Source organism: Silene latifolia, chromosome 3 (genome assembly GCF_048544455.1).
Source record: "Silene latifolia isolate original U9 population chromosome 3, ASM4854445v1, whole genome shotgun sequence".
In the NCBI taxonomy this organism is placed as follows: Eukaryota; Viridiplantae; Streptophyta; class Magnoliopsida; order Caryophyllales; family Caryophyllaceae; genus Silene; species Silene latifolia.
Window position 1 is genome coordinate 134,987,009 of NC_133528.1, and position 22,640 is coordinate 135,009,648.

Below are 22,640 nucleotides of genomic sequence, written 5' to 3' on the forward strand. Positions count from 1 at the left end.
GGCATCTTGTAAAAGTGCTTTACTCAAATTGGCAATTCTCTTTATTATGGCTTTTGTGAAAGTAGAACTTATTTCTTTTCAAAATTGTTTTCTAAAATATCCTCACTTGATTGTCAACTTTGCTTTGTGACTGATTTACAAAGACCTTTTAAGATAATAAGAAAACTTCTTTTCTTCTTTCACCTCTGGAAGAATGCTCTCTTTTATGCAAACTTAGAAAGGTCAAAATATTTGTTCTCTACCAAAAGGTTTAACTTTCAAAATCCTAGTTTGCCTCCCTATAAAAGGAGCACTCCTTTCCTTCATTCACCAAGACTTTTTTCCGAGAATTTCAAAGTCTTTTGCAAAATTGTTTTCAAAGAACTCAAGGCATAGTCTTCAAGTGACAACAGTCTTTACTACCGTTGCTTTAAGTATCATGTTCTCTTATCTAGAATTCGTTGATCAATAAGCTGTCCTAGTTCTTCTTGAATCAGTTTGAGGAAACTTGATCTTGTAAACATTCTAAGTTAGAGTGTCAAGTTCTTAGACGGAGTAGTCTTTGAATTCTTGTCGCAACCGGAGTAGGTTGTTGGTCCTTTTTATTGTAAGGGTTTTAAGTAATCGGGGTAGATCACCTTAACTAATCAATAAAAAGAAGATTGGACGTAGGCCCTTAGAGCGTTGGCCGAACCAATTCAAAAATCATTATGTTGATCTCTCATTACTTTTGATTCCGCTGCAATTATTTTATTTGTACTTCATTTGCGTTTTCCTTTAACAACGGTCTTGAATACCTGTTACTTCTGGTCTGTAGCCTTTATTTCATTTGTTAAGACAAACAAGCAACAGTCAGAACAACCCTTGTTTTTCATTTCAGCAATCTTCTTTAACGTCGTGATACAAATCTAATTACTCAATTTATTTGATGTATCCACTTATTCTTCATATTGCTAATCAACTTACTTTAAAACAATAAAAATTAAGTTAAAATTTTTAAATAGTACCTATTCACCCCCTCCCCCTCCCCCTCCTAAGTACTTAAAATCCTAAACTCTTCAATAATTGGATGAACATAACATGTATTGACTTCCATTATCTTCAACCCACCAGCCCCATCCAATATCTGGGTGGTGCTGCCACCACAACCAGAACTGCCACAGCACAGTTAGTGACTAAAGTGTTCACTTTCCTATCTCTTCTACTCCTTCATCTACTTTGCCATACATCTCCGTCATTTTTATAGTTTCCTTTGTTAAGAGGTGTTTTTTACAATAATGTAAAACCTACGGTAAATAGCGTCAGAATGCTCTTTTTAATTATGATAAAAATCTTGATAATCATGACCTCAAAGACGCTAGTGAAATTTTCTCACCCAACAGAGATGCCAAAATTGGCAGCGAATGCAACATCTATGTGTAACAAAAATGATAGGTATGTACTTTACGATTTTTTACTGAATAGAGGCATCATATTTCTGTGACTACAACAAAGGTTATATATCTACAAACGAGCATATCCAAAGTCAGACATTGCAGTGCTACTTTCCGATTTTTTACTGTATGTTCTTTTCTATCCACCAATTGTATATGGCTCTGATCAGATACTTTGAGTGCTTCAAAATGTAGCATCTTAGCATTCAGGGCAAAAAGGGAAAATGCTGGAATTCTCTGATACATAGATATGTACACAAGCTAGATTAGCAGTTTATCGGAGGGAACATCGAGCCTAACCATATTCAGGAGGCTCGCACTTTGCCTTGAATTCAAGTGGTTCGAGAACATAGATCCGCCCGTCAGAGAGTCCAAGAGCAAACTGATTAGGTTTACTTGGATGGGCAGCAAGTGCGACTGGAAATGTCCTGTTCCTGCAGTAACAGTTTGGTTAAGCAATGCATAACGTTATTGCAAAATAGAAATATTGCAAGTATGGTAACACATAAAATTTCCATTCTCACTAGATATAGAGACCTTATAACTTTACAGGTCTAGGATTTCTATTCTAAATTCTTCATAAATAAACATCCTGCCAGAGCGCCAGGTATTTTTTGTTGGACATTAGTAGTCATTTTGGTTTGTCACCGACATCTTTCATTTGGCATTTCCATTTACATATTATGTTTCTTAATTTGTGTGCAAATACTATCGAGGAAGTTCATTCACGGCAGGGGAAATGTATAGTAAATTAATCTTTTTAGTGTGAAGCAGTAGTCCCTCAATGCCTTTCGCAACACCAAATTTACATCGTAATTCAAAAACAGCCTCTATTTGTTTCAAACGCAAGGATAGGACAGCTTCATCCAACCATCTTAGCCCTTCATAGCTCATAAGAGGGTGCCTAAGAGGCAACGTGATAATGTAGTTTTTGTTGTTTTGTCGTGCAATCACTAATGAAAGTATTGCAAATGCCATCAAGCAAAAAGTTATTTACCTGGGTGTATAGGGCAAATATGCGGTTTGGTTGATTGTACACCTCAAAATCAATGTTGACAAAGCAAGCACAGACACACTCCCATCCTCAAGGCTCACAAATACTGACTCAGTATCACATGAACATGCTGCATCTGTAACTGCACCCTTAGATTCTGAAGGAAACCATGTCCAAATATGCGGCTGGGTTGATTGTTCACACACGTGCGTAAACTCCATCAGTTTGCAGATCATAGGAGTATCACGCAATAACTGGTTTTTGACACATATGTTCTTCATAGAAATGGATAAGCTACCCATAAGAAAATACACAAATGCATGCTAGTAATTGATAATGGTGCAACTAACGTGGCACCATACTTTTCCCAAACTGCAGCAAATGTATAGAAGAATTTTCAGCAAACAGATGCAAGAAGAACTACCTTGTAGGGAAGTTGTAGTTCAGACGAAAGTTTGGGGTTGGTTAATATATCATTTGCCTTGTTTGGATATACCAAAAAGGGAGGGAAAGGGAGGGGAGGGGGGAAAGGGAGGGAGGGGAAGGGGAGGTGGAATGGTGGGCAAGAGTTTTCCCTCCAAATCATTCTTATGTTGCCTTGGAGGAGGGAAATGGAGCGATCCATTATCTCTCCTCTCCAAATTCCTCCACCCTCATTTCTCTATCCAAAAAAATGGAAATTGCCTCCTTCCAAATCCCTTCCCTTCCTTTGTTTCTAAATCCTGCAATCCAAACAAGGCCTTAGAATAAGGGTTGATGTTATTTATTTATTGGTTTTTTGGTGTTAAAGAAGCCAGAGTGTAACCATTATTGATCTAAATAATTTCAAATACATTCATGGTATCACTTCTAATACAGTGGCAACCAAACTAGCTAACATATTCCCCAGTTCTTGTTTAAGACCATCTGCTTAAGACGTCTCTCACGCCCGATTAGAATAAAGATTGAAATAAAAAGAGGTTGTGAGAGGTCTTAAGCTATGACGGTCTTAAGCAAGACGAATTAAATATCTTTAGGGATTGTTGCAAATTATACATAAAAGTTACAAGATGCTCAAATGAATATTAAAATAGCACTTTGACTAAGCTATCTAGTAGCCTCCAACGAAGAAACTCGTTTAAAGACACACTTACGCATTTTTCCAAATAGTCCAGAAAAATTTCTTCCAGAATTCGAGTTCCTAAAGATTCATTTTTGTTTTAGCTCATTGAGTTGTTCTCACTCACTGAGTGTATACACTCTAACAGAAACACCATTAACATATGAATATATCTTCAATTCAATTGACTTCATAATAGGATAGGGACAATAAACTTGTAACAAAAAAATGTGCTATGCTAACCTGCTTTATACCCTGTGTAGGGAATAAACAAATTGCAACCTGAGTTTCATGGACAGCCAACAGATGAATCTGATCTGGCAGGAATTGAACTCGGGTTGGAGCATTAGAGTTCAGAGTTCGTCCAATAGGCATTTTCAAGAATATACTAGCTTTCTTTTCCCATGCGTCAATGCTCCAAATACATATCTGCAAAGTGACGTATATAATTAATGTGAATCTTCGTTTCATTCCAGGGAAATACTGCATTATTTTAAAAAATCGGATAGAAAATTAGAAACTACAACAGAGGAGTCGGGTTCATAGTAATCGAATACAAAAAAAAGATGGATCAACCAGATACAGAGTCAACAATAGTCAACGACGACTGAACCCACCACATATAACCCACATAAACAGCGAGATATTACTTTTAAACTTAAAGAGCAAAAGATTTTACTGCCTGCAAATCAAAATCAAACCAGTGGTAATGAACCACAGAGTTAACAAACTCATGGATGATGGATGCATTGAATGAGATAGTGGTATTGTACTTAAGACATCTTATCACAAACGAAAGCCATGGAAAGCTGCAACTTTCAACTCACAAGCAAGAGTCGTATACTTCCCTTATTCCCTACACCTTAAAAAGATTGAACACCTTTCTATGTATAATTATCCAGATTAGAATAAGCAATTTAGAAGGGGACAATCAAGAATGCAACACATCTGTTAAGCATATAGGGACACTTAGGATGGTTTCCTTTTTATAGTTATATACAATTCTACATAAAAATGAGTCAACATCAAAGATTCAAAGGTGACTAATCACTTTTAACTGAGCCCAACTCACTTTCTATGGCAGTTGGCACGACCATGGTCGAAAATGGCCTTATAGAAAAACAGTATTTTGGTCATGGCAACCAAAATTTCTGCAACTTACATTTACTGTTTGTTGCTTTTTCAAAAGACGGAAAAAGTCAGAGGATTTGCGAATGGTATATGTATTTGTGCAAAAAAAAAGAGGTTAGGACAGAGCAAAGACAACTGCCATGAGAAATCCGCTCCAAAATCAGATTTTGTGAACTCAACAAATAAGACTTGGTAAAACAAAATTACGGCAGCAGCAGCCGTGATGTTAACATTCTGATACCGTGACCGCTACCAGACTCCAACTGATTTAGCATATCGTATCAAGAGCACAAGTGTCACATTTATGTAATATTTGAGGCCTTGCTGTCAAACTCAATTTCTCACTACCGAGTACAGAGTCACTTGAGGGCTTGTTAATAAAAAAGGAAATTGTTACAAGACTATTCAGAGACAGTGACATACCTGTGAATCGGCACCAGACGAAACAAGAACATTTAGAACATTAGAAAAGGCAATACCAGTAACTCTCTTTTCGTGACCTTTGAGCTTGTTTGTAACCTGATCAAAAAATAAAGATTTCTTCTTGATTCATTCCTAAGTTCCAGCAAATTGGAATTGGGAATTTTAGAAATGTCTTAAAGGAAGAACCTCATCGTATAGAACATGGTATATTTGTATTGTTGAGTCATCCATGCCTATTGCAATAATATTATTGTCTCGAGGATGGTAGGCAAGAGAGGTTGCCGTAGGTGGTGGAGCCATGAACGTCGCCATTGTCTAGTAAAACATGACAATTAATTTAAGCCTCATTTATAATTGCTACACAAAATCCAGAAAAGTGCTAGAGACCTTAAACTCGATCATATTGAAGAGAGATATTTTTCCTCCTGAAGTAGACATCAAATAGCAATCATTTTTAGAAAGGGCAAAGCAAGAAGCGAAGTCCTCTGGGTTTAGTTGTCCAATATTGTTGGTCACTAGAACCCCACTAGGCAGCATCATTAGCTCTGGAGCAACACCAGCAGTTGCCTAGAAGAATGCCAACACAGATAGTTAATATGGAAACAAGAAATACAGTTTTTTACATTCATATGAATTAAATCACTACCTTTCCAGTAGCATTGCAATCATTACTCTGCCATTTCCAAAGCTTGTGGTTAGCATTGTGTGTTAAGGCGAGTACGGCGTCTCCAGAAGTTAAGTACATCAGTCTCATTATCTGCAATACGTATGATAATATGATAGTCAATTAGCCTCACCAGTGTCAGTTAAAGCCATACAATGTGGCTAAAATGGAATGACCAAGAACCGCCAAAGTAGAGCACTCTTTAGGTTATACAGGCAAACAGATTGTTTCGCCCAACTTAGATGGAACCAAATATTTTCTGTTTCTTCGTCTTGTATATGGTGGATAAAGTAAAAATAGCTCTTTAATCCATCCATCTTTTCAATGAAACAGTAACCTTAACTCCTTATCATATAACGGATAAAACAATTTGGTGGTCTGGACTCATCAGAAAAACATCCTCCTTATTGTTGCAGAGCAAGGACCTAACTCCATCTGTTCATCTGTCCCCCTCCTTATACTGATAAGGATAAGTTTAACAGAGAGTTATGCTGGAATGGTATCATTTGAACGAGGAGATCTAGCACATAAACGATCACCCGTTCACACTATCATGCGTTAAATTTACAAAACCAATAGTGAATCAGTGACCAATGCCATTTTTTACTAGAATGCACTTTTGACGATACTCAGTATGTTCTTTCCTCCCGTAAAATATGGTAATAAGTCAGCAACAGTTTAATATGCAAAGTATAATACATAGAAACACATATATGCGATCCAACTTTTCTGATCAACGAAAAAATTTTGTCCTCCCAATTCCAGGCATAAAAATGAAGCATTCAAGATAGATATAATAATAAATGACTCAATCAATGCACCCAAGACAACTGAAACATCAACCATACTCGAGGCCAAATACAAATTGTGTTCACCGGCTATGTTACTTTGAATCTTCGCTTTTCGGACTGCACCCGAGTAGACACGGCACAACATCAATATGGGTATAGATTCTGTACCCGACACTTATTAGTCCGACACTTCCCCGAGAAAAGCGGGACTAGTGAGTAGTGAGGCTCGCAGCACAAAAGTAGAAGAAGAGAGACATATACCAGTGTCCGACACTCGTACCCAAGCCCAGTAACATAGTTTACCAGTATGAGAGATCTTAGCAGATAATACTTCCTTGTATATGTCGGGAAAAAGACTAATGACATACACGAGCATGTAAAATTTATTGGATGTATGTGTGTATCTTTAAATTATTCTAGACTAAATGCATTGAAGTTTGTTCCTATATGAAAAGGAATTCGAGATGTGCTGTCACAACTCACAGCCCAGTGTGTGCATTGTTTGAGGCATCTCCCCATAAGAACCCTGGATTTAAACTTTAGAGAGGTACTTCATTCTTGACATGGTAATAACTGGTGAAAGCTGTCAACAGCCAAATTGTACAGTTGTAATTGTGACAGTAACTATGATGGAGTTGCACAATGGTGAAGGTTTACGATTAACCACTCTCAAGCTATTTCCTTGCATTTCTCATCTTTTTATGTGTGAGCGTCAGTTTCCTAACACTTGGGACTTTAGAAAAAGCATCAACCACATACAGCTCTCTTCAACCAGCAAACAGTGAGAAATGCAACAGGAACTCAATGCACAACAAATACACACTCACAGACAAACAAAAACAAATGGCCTCAATAGAGTAGCTTCTAAAAAGAAAGAACAACCTACGGATATAACTTCAGCTGCTTTTTCCCCTCCTTTGTTGTATAGTCGTTGACACAGGCAAGAAAGGAATAATTTGTAGCAACAAATTAACCCCGCACAGTTAGTCATAATGGCAAGTACATACCCTATCAGGTAACGTGTGATCAGCAAGACGAAGAGCACAAAGCTGAGAAGAATCATTGATTACAGAACACCTCCAAGTTTTAGAGTTCTCTGAGTAAGGGTTCGCATCTGTTATAGCTTGATTATCTTCATTCTATAAGGCAAAAGTATAGACATTGCATTAGTAAATATTGTTGGGCTACAAAGAAAATCACATAAAACAAGGACATCAAGTCTACAGAAAATACAATGATCCATGCTTTAGTAGTAGATTATTTGTTTTAAGTAATTCTAAGCAGCTGTAAGCATGTAACATCTTATGGGAGCCATCATAAATGTTACTGGAGCCTCAACATTGGTCAATAGCAATGGGCTAGAAGCCACAGAAGTCTCAACTATAGGAGCCTACAGTAACAGCAACTTTGTAGCCGAACCAGCATTTAATAGAAGAAAGCGAGACTAGAACAAAACAACCACCTTAATCAAAGAGCCAGGAGCAGCTCCAGAAGAGTCCATATGACTTGCAATTGAATGCACATGATGAACATTATTTGTGCTAGCAAGTACTTTGATTCCATTATCAGCTGTTGACACAGCTAATAATGTACCCTCCTTGTTAAAGCGAATACATGGAGAGACCTAAACAAAAGTCGTAAAAGATTCACTTTTAAAAAAACCTTTAAAATCAAACCAAGGGATCAATTATCTGAAAATAATGTGTGGATATTAATAATACCGGCAAATCACCCTCAGCGTCAATAGTTCTTAACAGATTAAGATTGTCCATGTCCCATATTTTGATAACAGATTCATCTCCAGCTGCCAGAAACCTATTACGTGTTGTGTCAAACTGTATAGCATCAATAGACGTCTTGCTTAGGCCTATGTAGGACCGCTTTATATAACCATTGATTTCATCCCACTCCACAATGAATGATTCTCGTTCTTCGTTAGTTCCACAAGAGAATAACCTGCTTTGATCAAAATCAAACGACTGCCATTATTGAGAGGAAGAACCATGATCCTCAAGAACATTGTGATCAGGATTTACAAATGAAGCAATGCAGCATCACTATGTACCTTGTTTTGTCAGAACTGTAATACATTCTCGTCGAGGAAAAACCAGGAGTATTATAATCAATTACAAAGCCCGTTTGATCATACACCCATGCTTTGATCTTTCCATCAACTGATGTGGAGAGTATGAACTGGTAAAAGAGACAATAAAAAACACCATGTTAGAATAAAGGGAAAATGGGATATAAATAGCGATCACATCATTCACAAAAGCAACAAAAGAAAAGAAACAATTCAATAATGCAGGGACCGAATCGTGAATGCATCTATAGCATCTAAGAGCAAAAATACAGATTTGAAAATAACCTCCATGAATCTTGTTAACAATCACAATAAATTCCGTGAACCACCATTAATCAATTCCTTTCCTTCTATGACAACATAATACTAGTACCAAAATCTACTGTGAGAAGAATCAACACAATACTATCACAAACAGATCACAAACATATATATAAAGGGTTTACTGCCACTAGAGGAAAGGTAGAAGCGAGATAAATGGAAGAACCACGGAAAGCTCTTATTTTAATTGGGGTCTTATATAGATCAAACAGGAGGATTCCTTCAACATGGTCTCAGGGTGTGCACATGTATTTCCAGGAGAATACTCTTTCTTATGCTTACAATGTGACAAGTACCGTAGGGGAAATTTTAAAACAATAAACCTTAAACGCATTCCAAATCAGAAAGCTTCAAAGTAAACAGTTTCCTTATTGAAGGACACCAGCTACCGGATGGTTATCGTGATGATGGGGACACACGGAATAAACTGGCGCTTCATGACCTTCAAATGTGAAAAGCTTAGATCCACTAGTTGCATCCCAGACCTGCAACCACCTGACATTAAGGACTTTTTTTGACATACAAGCAACTCTGAACATCCAGTTTCACAAACCTTGATGGTCTTGTCATCTCCGCAGGTGATAATACGCAACTGTTTGTCCAAGAGTGTGAAAGCCAAATCATTCACATTACCAGCATGGGCATCAATCTAAAACATTGTCAGAAATTTGAGCAACCTAGAAATTCGAGAATGTTAACCTATGCGAAAAATCGAATAACTTTCTGTAACAAACCTCAAGGTGGTTCCGAAGCTCAGTTCCACCAAGGTAGTTATAAATATGCACAATGTGTTTGGAGTAGGCAACACCTGGAAAGCGATGGAATGAAAATTCATGATTAGCTTATATCAAAGCTACTTCGTTTTTCATTACACATGACTAATACTATCCAGCCTTAAGAAGTACTCCATATGAATCAACAGATCATGTTGGAATCCCATCATTAAATGATTTAAAAAGTTACAAAAGAATGACTATGTGTCCGAGATCCATAAGCATACCAAAGAGCTCTCCATCTAAACTCCAGATAACACGGTTGACAGAAGCACTGTACCCATTGGTAAGAGAAATCTGGCACAATACTAACTACAATTAGCCATTGATCCAGCTATAAACCAAAAGTGATGCAGACAATACATCCTACCTGTAAGGGGAATGAACATTGTGAAAGTTTCCAAACTTCAAACTTTCTATGCACAACTCTTTCCTTGATGCCAACTTCCCAGATTGAAATATCACCTAGGTTTGTCCCAACTGAAACAATAAAATAACAAGTTCATCGAATAACCCCTGGACAAAATTATGACCGAAAAGTCAGAATCCGTAGTCTGTATACTGTAAAGGACTTACCAAGAAGTAAAGAATGCTGCAATGGATGAAATTCCATGCTCTTGACTGTGGAACCTTGACTTAAGTTGGCAACTACAGTCTTTGGTAACTCCTCAGAAGTATATGAAGTCCGTGTTTGTCTTGCACCAGGATGTGTCACGGGCAAGATATTGGCGGGCATGTTGTTCACCTAAGACAGGTAAAAAATCAAACTCAACACAAAAAAAATGATGAATGATCTTTAACTATAAATAGAAAAAACCACTATCAGCACCTTCACCTGTTCACAAGAACTACAAAGAATTAAATCTTAGTAAGTTAGGTAATACCCCATTTGCATTTGGCACAAAGATTAAGGTATGTGAGTGGGTGGTAAGTCTCACCAATGAAATAGTCATGTTTTTAACAAATATATGCTCAAAACAAAATTGGAATAATCCTAAGAATATGTCAAAAGTGGAAACTGGGGGAATTTCAAAAGAGTTGGAGGGAGTAATAGATACGAAATACGAGTAATACTTAAAGGATATGAAGGCATGACAATCATGACACCCATAGACCTACACTAGATGGAGCGATGCTCCACATGAAACATCTTACTAGCTATACGAATATTATAATAATCCTTATAAGCTAAACTTGAGTGCTTAAATCCAACATAGTGCTTAAATCCAACATTGTAGTCAACAACCATGTTGTCACTTCATGTGTGGATTATGTAGTATTCCAACATTTAGAGGGAAAAAAACACTGAGAAGTCCAATACCTCATTCCCTTGGGAAAAATGTCTTGCTTGATTGGCAGTTACAGTTATTGGGTGTTTTAGCGTAAATGCTGCCAAATCATGAATAAGGGATGTTTATTAGATCCCGACATTACCATGATATTCACAACATTCAAGATAAATACATCTGTTTCATTAAATGGGCGCCCGGCAATGCCACGATGCTTCATATATAATACCTTCTTTTCACATGCACACAAAACGTCAAGTGGATACACAAGTAAAACTTTTGTATGCTTTGATGGGATATAATGAACTAATGAACTAGCGCTGTAGTTCTTCATTCTATATCCACCGATATGTTAGATGAGTTAACCATGTTTACTCAGTAAATACTCTAGGTCATCATATTCAGTGGCTTAAAACATGACATATTTGCCAACGATGTACTATGACTACATTGTCAACTTACTACAAGATTACACAAAGTCACAAACACAAGTTATGCATACTTCTAGGTGCAAATTTTATCTTGGGTCATTGGGGTAATGTTGTTGCTGCACAAATGTAAGCAAATGACCCAGACATTCTAACATGGAAAAGGTGAACATATAGCAGGAATGGATGGAAACTATAGTTTCACAGAACACGCAAAACCATAACTGTGGAGAGAACTTACGCAGTATAAAAATACCTGCATTAGTGGGAGCATCAGAGGCTGTATAATGGCTAGGACCGGCAGAAAAGAACTGGTGTGGTACAGATGGTGGATGACGATACATAAAACCTCCTGGCTCAGGCTGGGAAGGCTGGAAGGGCATAAAGCCATGTAAGGGACTAATGACAGATGATGGTGCTCTTGGTGCCCCAAATGAAGGCTTAATGTCATAATCAGGCATTGGATTGTTGCGTACTTGATGCTGAAACGCCTCATAGGCCAAGCTGCAATAAGAGAGAAATTTGAAGCTAAGATCCCACTACCAATAAAGATCATACAAACAAAGAAATAAATTGATGTTTCTCATGTTCACCTCTGGTTGTACACCATTTTTAACGTTGACTTCTGGAACGAGGGAAACTGGAGCTTGCCCTTGAAAACAGGATTTGTCTCGATCAACTTCTTGAGTTCCTCCAACAGAATTGCTCTGGCAGACTTGAAATCTCTATATGTCAACGAAGCCTCATTCTCTCTGAAAGTGTTCACATCAAATTACTATCATTAGTCAAGTAGTGACTTACACAACTTGTGATTGTAACAAATATGTTAGACTTCTTGACCTAGAACAACATAAACCCCCAAGTATCAAAACTAACTTCATAGTTCATACCTAACTTTAGAACAATATCAAAACTACGGCTTTCACCAATGTTAAGTTATACTCAACTCTACCATCACGGAGCTATCAACCAGACATTAATCATCCAACTTGATTAAACCAGGTTTTGCAAATATGTACCCAAAAAAATCAGCTACAAAGCTCACAAAATCTAACTCTACATGAAGTAAGTCATTGTACATAGGGAAATGGCTGTGTTTTTGGAAATGAGAGCCTGTTATCTCCAAAATACAAGCCTAATTTTTCATGTCACTCTTTACATTTTCCTATAATCAACATAAAAACCGACCACGGAAGAACGAAGAAACAGCACATAATGTTCATTAAGTGATCAACAAAGAAAAACAGGATCAATACCTAAAATTATCCAATGTCAGAAGCATTGCCATATCTTCAAACAGTTTCTCATCAAATTTAGAGAAAACCTTCAAATCCTTCACCAGAATATCAGCTGCTTTAGATTTAGAATGCTCACCTCTGCTTACAACAATTCAAACAATTGCCGAATCCATGATAATATTCTAGCAAATGATCTAAAAGAGAAGTGCAAGACAGTGATAAAAGCTGTGACACACCTGTCCAATGCTTCAAAATACTTCTGTTTTCGAATCTCGAAGAATATTTTCCTAGAGTGACGGTTATCTTCCAAATTAGTAAATCCAGACAAGTACGCCTCCACCTCCTCCCAACCTCCATTTGTCACCAAATCCTCAAAATACCTCATGTTGAAGTAAAGTCCTGATTCTTTCTCCAACCTTTGGATATAACAAGTCAACGACAATAACAGCCTCAGTCCGGCCATTTGAGATCATACAATAAAAATCTATGAACGAACTTCAACTAAATTAACAATGTAGATTCTATCTTCCAGAAATGGCACTATTCCAGCAATATTAACAAACTTTCACTATAATGCCACATACAAGAAAATTGAGATAGTTTATCCTTCGACTATTATTATCAAAAATATAACGAACTTCAACATATTATCACCTGATTTACCGAAATGACAACAGCAATTAACAATTAAGAATACATCTTCCAGAAATAGCATTATTTCAGCAACACAGCAATATGAACGAACTTCCACTAGTAACACCAAATTAATAAAAATATTTTTGAAAAATCAAAGAAAATCGACAACAATTTTTTCCTTATCAAAAATATTTCGAACTTCAACAAATTAACACTTGAAATATCGAAACGAATACAGCGAAGTTAAATTTCTATCTTCAGAAATAGCATTAGTCCGGCAACAAAAAGAACAAAAAAATGTAGATAAAACTTACTGATGAACTGTCTCTTCGTATTTTGCTTCATCTAAGAACTGAAGTATCAAAAGCACAAGCTTTTCAGTACTCGACGAGTCCAACGGCGACTGCGACTGCGACGTCGACGCCATTTTCTCTTCTCGTCCTTTAAAGTATACTATCAGCAACAAATATCGTCAAATTAGGGTTAACGATCACAAATTAAACTTTTCGCAGTGTTGTTTATCATTAACCTATTTAAATCAATTGATCATAACAACGATAAAACTAACAAATATCATCAAATTAGGGTTTACATTCACAGATTAGACAGCTCGCAACGTCAATTACCACAATTATACTCCGTAAACCATAAAAGTAAATCAATCAAAATTCTGAAACAAAGAATACAGGGTGAAGAAGTGAGAATTTTAGCGAAGCGAATATTCTAGAGAAATTGCATGCGTATACCTAGATTCGCAGAGTAGTGAGTTCAAGAAGTTCAACAACTTCGTATATTTTTCTTGAATTAATTTTGGCGGCAATTTTTCTGTTCTGTAGAGAGAGAAAGGGATGATACAGACTGAAGTTGAGTGAGAGAGAATCGGGCGGGGAACAATTAGTCTTACCAAGTATATCCGTCTTATTAATAAGACGGGTTATTTTGATACCAAATTATAAATATGGGCGGATAAAAAGCAAATGGATTAGCAGTTTCATTTATTGTTCCTGACCCACTTCATCTTGTCTCCATCTTTCATTTCTCTCTTCTCTCTTCAATCTTCTTCACTCTGTCAAAATTCATCAAAAATAAATCCATAAAACTCCCATGGAAATTCATCAACTAATTCAATGGCAAAAAAACCTCACTTACAAGTTACAACTGTCATAGAGTTTTTTTTTTTTGTGTTTTGTCATTTACTTTTGGATGAAACATAAAAATATGGCTTTATGGGTTTTGATAAATTTGTTGATTTATTGAGTATTAACTCGTGTGTAATAATGGTAACATTTTGCGGAAAAAAAAATTGTTGAGGTTTTGATAATCATATTTATTAAAAGAACAACCACATAGCCTACGTGGAAGTCAATATGTCAAAGGAACTTTAAGTTTCCTGATTTTTAGGGCCATGTTCTATTTGTGAATTAATTATACAGGAAGTTCATTATTTCATTGTAGTGCATTCTAAATTTATGCAATTAATTCTTGTGAAAAGCTATCACCAGTAAATAAATTACATAGTGTAAAAATAAAAGCAATTTTATTTATTTTTTTCCAGAATTTTAAAAACTAGATAGAAAATAGAACTAAAATACTCAACTTCCGTTGAGCGATGATTTAAAACTAAATTGTTGTTGAGTAGTCATGTCAATTTTATTGAGAAAAAAATAGTACTCATTAATCTAAAACATAAAAAAAAACTAATAACTAAATAAAAATAAATTACAAATCAAATTAAATTTATGTGTAGATTATCCCATGAGAAAAACGTAATAGATGGCAGGTTAATGACAACAATGGACACATTTATAAATAAATAAAAAATTCGATAATTAAATTATAGTTTAAGAAAGTGAATAAATTAGAAATTTCTTTAACAAATTAGCAATATGCAGTAAATTTTAAAAATACTTAAAGCATAAATGAAACCAATTACAAGGATTTGAATACAAATAAAAAATTCTTCCAATTATTTGATAAGTTTTTTTAATTAAAAAATTATTTAAAAAATGACCGAATCTGTTGATTACTTTCAATTTAAAAAGAAAAGTTAACAATCAAACTTTTCCTTCTAATCCCATGCATGCATTTTGAACACTTCATATCGCATTTTTTTTAGCAATTGAATGGGGAGTGGGTGACGGCTATTGAGGAGAGAAATATGAGAAAGGCTTGGTTTAAGGTATTAAGGGTTAGGTAGACGTGATTAATGATTGGGTTTTAGTGAGTTGGTCCAAGATTTTGGTGAATAGGCTTAATTCATACGAGTAAGTAGTTACATTGGCCAAATTCTCTAATATTCTACGTAAAAGTTCTGTACTCCGTATATATAATTAGTTGGTCTCTCTTGTGACGGTCACAAATTATAACGGGTCTAAATATAATTACTCTAAGATAAAAAGTAACCACTTTTAAAATATTAGCTATTAAATAATGGTCATATTTTCTCATTAAAATGGTCACATTTAGGCCCGTTATAATTTGTGACGAAAGAGCTCTTCACAAATGAAAATTTGCAATATATAACTACAAACAACAATATAACAACGGTTTTAACATGTGTCGTGAGGGCGCATGATAAGAAGTCAATTATAAAAGTATATATATTTCATCATGAAAAATAGAAAGATATACTCATTCGTATTATTTTAATAAAAGATCTTAAAAATATTGCCTTATATGATTTTCTAAGAGCACATGTTAAAAAACCGATATAACAATAAAAATAAATAAATTGCTAGCACGTCATAATTTTCATTTTGTTTCGTACACGGGGTTGACTAAATGGAAGACGGGGTTTATAATTTGTATAAGTGTACAACTATTTAGACCCGTGTAATTTAGGTAACAAGAAGACATATTGTACTATAAGTACTAAGCCAATTGACCCGTCGTATTATTTATAATAATTGCAAATGAAATTTATAGTAGTTCAAATCTAAGATCTTATATATGATTTTATAACTCAATTATTATTATTTGAAAACTAAAATTGTTAAAACAAAAAGTAGGGACATTTTACTACTTTACTTTAAAACATTGTTTTTAAAAGATAATTAAATTTCAAATGAGATAGTTAAATAGTATATAACTTAATCTTGAATATTTACATTTTCATGATAACAATCTCCTAAAGAGCATTTTCGTGCAATTTACACGGGTTTAAGACTACTTTAAAACATTATTTCTAAAAGATAATTAAATTTCAAAGGTGATAGTTAAATAATAGTTCCTTAATTAAACTTGAATATCTACATTTTCTTAATAACAATCTTCTAAAGAGCATTCTCGTGTAATTTGCACGGGTTTAAGACTAGTATGTATAGAAGATGTTGACAGAAAAAGATAGAATGTTACCAATTACATTACATGAGAAGTCAAATATTTAAGAAAATTTCATCTTCATCAAAGATGGGAAGAAATATGTAAAAACAAAAATGTTGGATAAGCTTTATTATCTTTAATTTGCATATTTTAATGGTTATTGTTTGTATAAACTTTCAAAATTGTATTGATTTTAATTATTATAAAGTTTTGTGCTTTCCGTTTGATTAAAACTCGGAAAATTTGATTTTTTTTGGGGGTTTTGTCATTTACTTTTGAATGTAACTTGAAACTATGTGTTTTTTGATTTATTGAGTATTAATTCGTGTGTAATAATGGTAACATTTTGCAAAAGAAAATGGTTGGATTTTGATGAATATGTATAGAAGATGTTGACAGAAAATGATATGTAAATTTTAGGGATAATTCACGTGGTACCCCCGAGGTTTGGCTTAATTCACGTGGTACCCCTGGTTTTAGAAATGTGAACATGGTACCCCTGAACTTTCGTTTTAGTGCACCATCTGCCCTTACTTCTTATTCCGTTATAACGGTGTTAACTCTCCTTTACCTAACACCTTTTCCCCCTCAACCTAACATCTTTTCCCCCCAATTTCACTCATAAACAAATAAAAAAGTACATCTCTCTCTCTCTCCCTCTCTCTCTTCCCCATAACCACCTCACTCATAAACAAACAAAAGAAAATTCAGGGCTACCAATCTCACTCATAAATCAGATATTGAATGGTCTGCATTTCGATCATACCCAATATTTTCCATATCCATTAAAATGTCTTCCCCTAAAGGCCCCATTCTTTGCTTTTGTAATTCCATGCTAGTTTTAATTCTAATCAAGGCTTCAACTTCCTCTTTTGGCCACCATGAATTGGAATTTTCACCATCATTTTTCTCTTTTTTACCCACAATGCTTGGTTTTGATTTCAGAAATTTGTCAAGTACAGCTGAAGCCTAACATCCCAGAAAAATTGCCTTGCTCCGAGATCTTTTGCAAGAAGGAAGTACAGTTGTATCTTTTGTTGCCGATATCGATCTTTCACGAATCAAAAGTTCATGTTGTTTCCTGATTCTTTAAATTTCTTGCATCTTCCACTCCACTTCTCTGGCTAATCTCTTTTGCTCAAATAATGTATGGCTACCAGTAATTTGTTCTGCAACTCCTCTTGTTTCGCAAGCATAAATTTCATCAATTTATCGAATAAATTTGCCCATTTTCTCTTCTTTTTCTGAGCAGTCTCGGATTGCCTCCCTAAAGAAGATGGAGTTGATGATGAAGTGGTTATAGGACTCGAATCAAAATTTACTGATATGGGATTCGTCATTTGGGGAACATATGGCGGGTTGCACAAGATTGGAATTTACATCGATTGTTGTATCCTTCATAGATATGTGAGAAATCTATGGAATAATGGTTTATGGTTATGGGAAAGTGAGAGAGATGTACACTTTTTTATTTGTTTATGAGTGAAATTGAGGGGAAAAGATGTTAGGTTGAGGGGGAAAAGGTGTTAGGTAAAGGAGAGTTAACACCGTTATAACGGAATAAGAAGTAAGGGCAGATGGTGCACTAAAACGAAAGTTCAGGAGTACCATGTTCACATTTCTGAAACCAGGGGTACCACGTGAATTAAACCAAACCTCGGGGGTACCACGTGAATTATCCTTAAATTTTATTACATGAGAAGTCAAATATTTAAGGAAAACTCTTCTTCATCAAAGATGGGAAGAAATATGTAGAAACAAAGATGTTGGATAAGTTTTATTATATTTAATTTGTAAATTTTAATGGTTATTGTTTGTAACACCCCGGTTTATGAAGGAGCCTTTAGCAAGACATTCCCTAATAAACCGGACTGTTACCATCCCGGTTTCCCGAGGTAGTGAATAACAATTAAACTCCAAGGCAATTTATATAATTATTTTTAACTTAATTATTACAAAACCTCTTTAACGTCAAAATACAAAGAACTAACATAAATAAAAGTGATAGTCTTCTAAATGATGATCTAGCTACTAAGTCTTCCGATCCAGTGTCTCACGCCCATCAAGCTCCCGTTCTATCTCTTAAACCTGTCAAGTCTGCTCCCCATTAAAAGGTTCATCACAGGTGTTCACGAATACACAGGGTCAACCACGAGGTTGAGTAGGGAAAACAATGAAACAACAAAAAATATGATATGCATGCTCCTCCGTCACCTCCATCTCCATCTCAACTCATATTTCATAACTCATAACTCATATCTCATAACTCATAACCGGACAACCCTTGACCCATACCGATCCCGGTAGACTATATATATCGACCGTAGCCGATCCGCCATTTCCTTGTTGAGGACACCAGGGCAAGTCTGCAGAACCCGCCTGGGCCTAATCACAACATCATCATCACCACACCACAACACCTCAACATCCTCCATATCTAATGCACATGAATGCTCAACAGTAAACAATGCAATACAATATGTATATTAATGAATGAAATCATGCCAGCTACCAAATGTTGTGATAACACACTCAACATGAACAGTTCAGTCAACCATATCATAGCGTAATCAACAACCACGAATCAAGTCACGTTCACAATTTGGTCATATGAAACACAAACAAGTCAACACAATTCAACAACACGATAAGAAGTCAAGTGTATTTCCCTACCTTTTCGCAATCCAAGCTCACACAAGCAATCAATTATGAACCTTCACATATCCATCACCTACATAACATAATTATATATAATTACCACCTACTCAATCAAATAATCATGCACATAACCTAGGCTCATCATAACTTAATAGGAATATCAACTTAAAGAACAAACACGTTTTTTTCCTGATTTTCCAGCACATGACAGACTCGGAATAAAATACATAACTAATTCCAGAAAAATCAAATTGATACAAGGCCAATTGAATCGGAACCCCATGAGTCTTAGCTACAATTTATATCTAACGTGTTTTTCCCAAATTCTATACTTATCAAGGGTTTCCAGACTGATTTCCAAAAACTGACAGAAACCGTCGCATAAAAAGTATTGATTCATAAAACGAGTTTAAAACATTATTTTTCAGAAATTCCAAATCCTATTATCATCTAGACAATACAAAGATTATGTATGAAAAAGCCTCATAACTGAATCGACATAAAAATTAAGGTTTCAAATCATTTTCCACAACCAAATCAGATTCGCGGACTTTTCAGCGACATGTTCATAAATAAATCACCTAGGACAAACCACAAAGAATTTGACTATGAGATTTTATATGCATAAACTAGACATCAAATAAACAGGACTCTCTTTTCAAACTTTTCGAAAAAGACGACTTTAAAACAGTATAAACAATGGAATGAAATCGACTTACAAACAGGGAATCGAATTAGGTTGGAATCGATGATCAATCTTCAATCAAATGAAAGGATCGTGTGTGTGTGTGTGTTGGTGTGCGTCGAAAAGAGGGAGGCAGGTGAGATGAGGGTTGTGTAGTGTTAGGGTAAAAATTAGATTAAGAATTAGGTTAAAACATGATGTTGGTTGTTGGGTTAAACATGTTATTGGGTAAACTCCAATGGGTCGAGGGTAAATGGGTTAGCTCACATCTCGAATTCCATGTAAACCCGTCTCAATTAACTTACGAAACAACTCGATCTTACGATACAACGCGAGTCAAGTAAAATAACTTAACGTAATTATCGACTAAACAATTACTCGACTTAAATAGTAATATAAAATACGGAGTATTACATTGTTTGTATAAACTTTTAAAATGTGTTGATTTTAATTATTCTAGAGTTTTGTGTTTTGTTTTTTTATTGAAACTCGGAAAATCTTTTTTTTTTTTTTTTTTTTTTTTTGGGTTTGTCATTTACTTTTGAATGTAACTTGAAAATATAGGTTTCTAGGTTTTAATGAATTTGTTGATTTATTGAGTATTGTTTCCTTTGTAATAATGGTAACATTTTGCGGAAAAAAATAATTTTCTGGATTTTGATAAATAAGTATAGAAGATGTTGACAGAAAATGATAGAATGTTACTAATTAAATGAGAAGTTAAATATTTCTTAATGTGGTTATAATTTATAAATAATCCAAATAAGACTACATAAATGGAAGATTTATTTTGGTGTAATATGTGTCCATTAAGAAAATATATGAGACTATTTTTAATTTCTGAACTTGCATTTTGAACAAGTAGTTATATGTATAATAAAGGTGTTCCTACATAAGTATAATATGTGACCAATTATATAATAAGTCATTGTGGTTACAAACAGTGCAAATGAGACTACATAAATAGAAGATTAATTTGAGATAATATGTGTCCACAAAGAACATATATGAGACTATTTTTTATTTCTGAATTTGCATTCTGAACAAGTAGTCATGACAAACATGTTAACACAAAAGCATAGAATGTTACCAAATATATATTTTCACCACATAATTAATAGTCATGAAATAGATGTTGCCACAAAAGTTTAGAATGCTACCATTCAAATAAAATATCAAATATTTCTTAACGTGGTTAAAAATAGACTATATGACAGTACATAAATAGAAGATTGGTTACAACATAAAATGGTTACATAATAAGTAAAATTGGTTACATATGATACAAAAATTACTATTGAAATAAGAGACATGAAATTGATGCAATTCTTGAGAGTCTCTTCTGCATATTTTATAATCCTGTTCGCTTCTCAACCATTAGCTCGATTAGAAAACCTGAAACATCAACAATTGCGTATACAATTATAGAGGTCACAAAGTTATGCAGAATGTATACAAAAAAGCATTAAGTAGTCACATATTTGTAAAAAAAGATGAAAAAAATGTGTATTATATATTGTCATCGTGGATAGTAACATCATGCAATAAAATGATCACAAACATCACCAACAAGACAAAATAATTTTAATGGACTAAAATTTGTACACAAATGACCCCAAAATGACGACAAATCAAATTTAACTCATCGAGAACCTTAACAAACACAATAATCAATACCAAGTATCTCATAAACCTTAATATGTGATTATAAAATCAAAAATAAAAGAATGTTAAATCGTATTTATATAAGTATAATAATCACCACCTGAGTATTTTACTTTAAGATGATTTATAATAGATTAGAAAGAAAAAAAAATTGAAAAAAGAAGAAGAATTAAACTGATGATAATCAACGAAAAGGAAGAAGAAACCGAGTAAAATGAATAAAAATGTAGGAGATGCATTCTTTTTCCAGAATATTCAAAGTTCAAGCTATGATAAAAAAAAAATTGTTTATAAAAATAAGCAACATAGAACAAAACAAAGCACATACCTTTTCTTCATACTTGTATCATTTGTTGGTAGATTATTGGCTTGAACGACAAGAGAGTCCCTTTGAACGACATCATCAACTTCATCCTCTACGGTGACAATCACGCCTAGATTATTGGCTTACATGTGTAACTTTTTTTTTTTGTGGGATAAATAAAAGTTATGGAGTACGAAACGAGAAGTGAGACGTTGAGACCAAGATCATCACCCGATTGTCCCAAACTCAAAAGGACCCGTTATTTTATATAACTATACTAAACAATAGGCTAAATTTATTTTAATTTAAGGAAAAACAATAGGCTAATTACGTAGTGACATACCACAAATCTCACAAATCATGGGTGTGTAAATTGATGTTAATAGAATCGTGTTGGGTGGCCTATTTTTGCACGAGAATCTTTTTTAAAAGCAACCCGTGCCTTTATTGAACAATTGGGCCAATATAGACGGATATATTCGTCTATAGTGAAAGATGGGTTAAATATTCTTAAAGTGGTGATATTTTTGGGGCCCATTATGAAACTTGTTACTTATCCTATACTTAAAGTGGGTGGATATTTGGCCCGTCTATATCTATTGACGAATATCTTCCGTCTATATTGAGAATTTGTGTTTAATTGAACCTAAAACTTACACTTTCCCATTACCCATACCCAACCTAGGAGTCTAGAACCCTCTTCACAATTCAGCTCTTTGGCCTTT

General features: G+C 34.7%; 1 protein-coding gene and 1 long non-coding RNA gene across 5 annotated transcripts; both read right to left on the reverse strand.

The window, feature by feature from the left end:
- Positions 1-1,324: 1,324 nt before the first annotated feature.
- Positions 1,325-14,202, reverse strand: LOC141648092 (topless-related protein 4-like). 4 transcript variants are annotated; one of them, XM_074456550.1, is made up of 24 exons: positions 14,029-14,202; positions 13,597-13,735; positions 12,883-13,062; positions 12,665-12,784; positions 12,002-12,160; positions 11,665-11,912; positions 11,013-11,080; positions 10,268-10,436; positions 10,062-10,171; positions 9,919-9,988; positions 9,653-9,726; positions 9,472-9,567; positions 9,338-9,403; positions 8,580-8,707; positions 8,236-8,470; positions 7,977-8,138; positions 7,522-7,653; positions 5,706-5,816; positions 5,447-5,626; positions 5,246-5,374; positions 5,060-5,155; positions 3,749-3,934; positions 2,410-2,591; positions 1,325-1,846 (listed from the first exon to the last, which is right to left on the reverse strand). In XM_074456550.1, exons 2-24 carry the CDS (start codon positions 13,707-13,709, stop codon positions 1,708-1,710), a joined length of 3,153 nt encoding a protein of 1,050 aa, XP_074312651.1. In that variant the 5' UTR covers positions 13,710-13,735; positions 14,029-14,202; the 3' UTR covers positions 1,325-1,707. The 4 variants fall into 4 exon arrangements, with proteins under 4 accessions (XP_074312651.1, XP_074312652.1, XP_074312650.1 ...); XM_074456551.1 differs by having other exon boundaries at positions 3,788-3,934; positions 9,308-9,403; positions 14,029-14,186; XM_074456549.1 differs by having other exon boundaries at positions 9,308-9,403; positions 14,029-14,186.
- A 4,370-nt stretch (positions 14,203-18,572) lies between these two features.
- LOC141646314 (uncharacterized) lies at positions 18,573-20,093 on the reverse strand. The gene is made up of 3 exons (XR_012545498.1): positions 19,981-20,093; positions 19,277-19,334; positions 18,573-18,700 (listed from the first exon to the last, which is right to left on the reverse strand). It is a non-coding gene; the product is annotated as an uncharacterized LOC141646314 (long non-coding RNA).
- Positions 20,094-22,640: the final 2,547 nt, after the last annotated feature.

Excerpts from the sequence above, each read along its gene's own strand:
- LOC141648092 (XM_074456549.1), bottom strand. The coding sequence starts at position 13,709 with ATGGCGTCGACGTCGCAGTCGCAGTCGCCGTTGGACTCGTCGAGTACT. Across the intron at positions 11,081-11,664 it reads TGATGCTCCCACTAATGCAG|CATTTACGCTAAAACACCCA; the intron begins GTATTTTTATAC and ends ATGATTTGGCAG. Across the intron at positions 10,172-10,267 it reads GCAGCATTCTTTACTTCTTG|TTGGGACAAACCTAGGTGAT; the intron begins GTAAGTCCTTTA and ends TTATTGTTTCAG.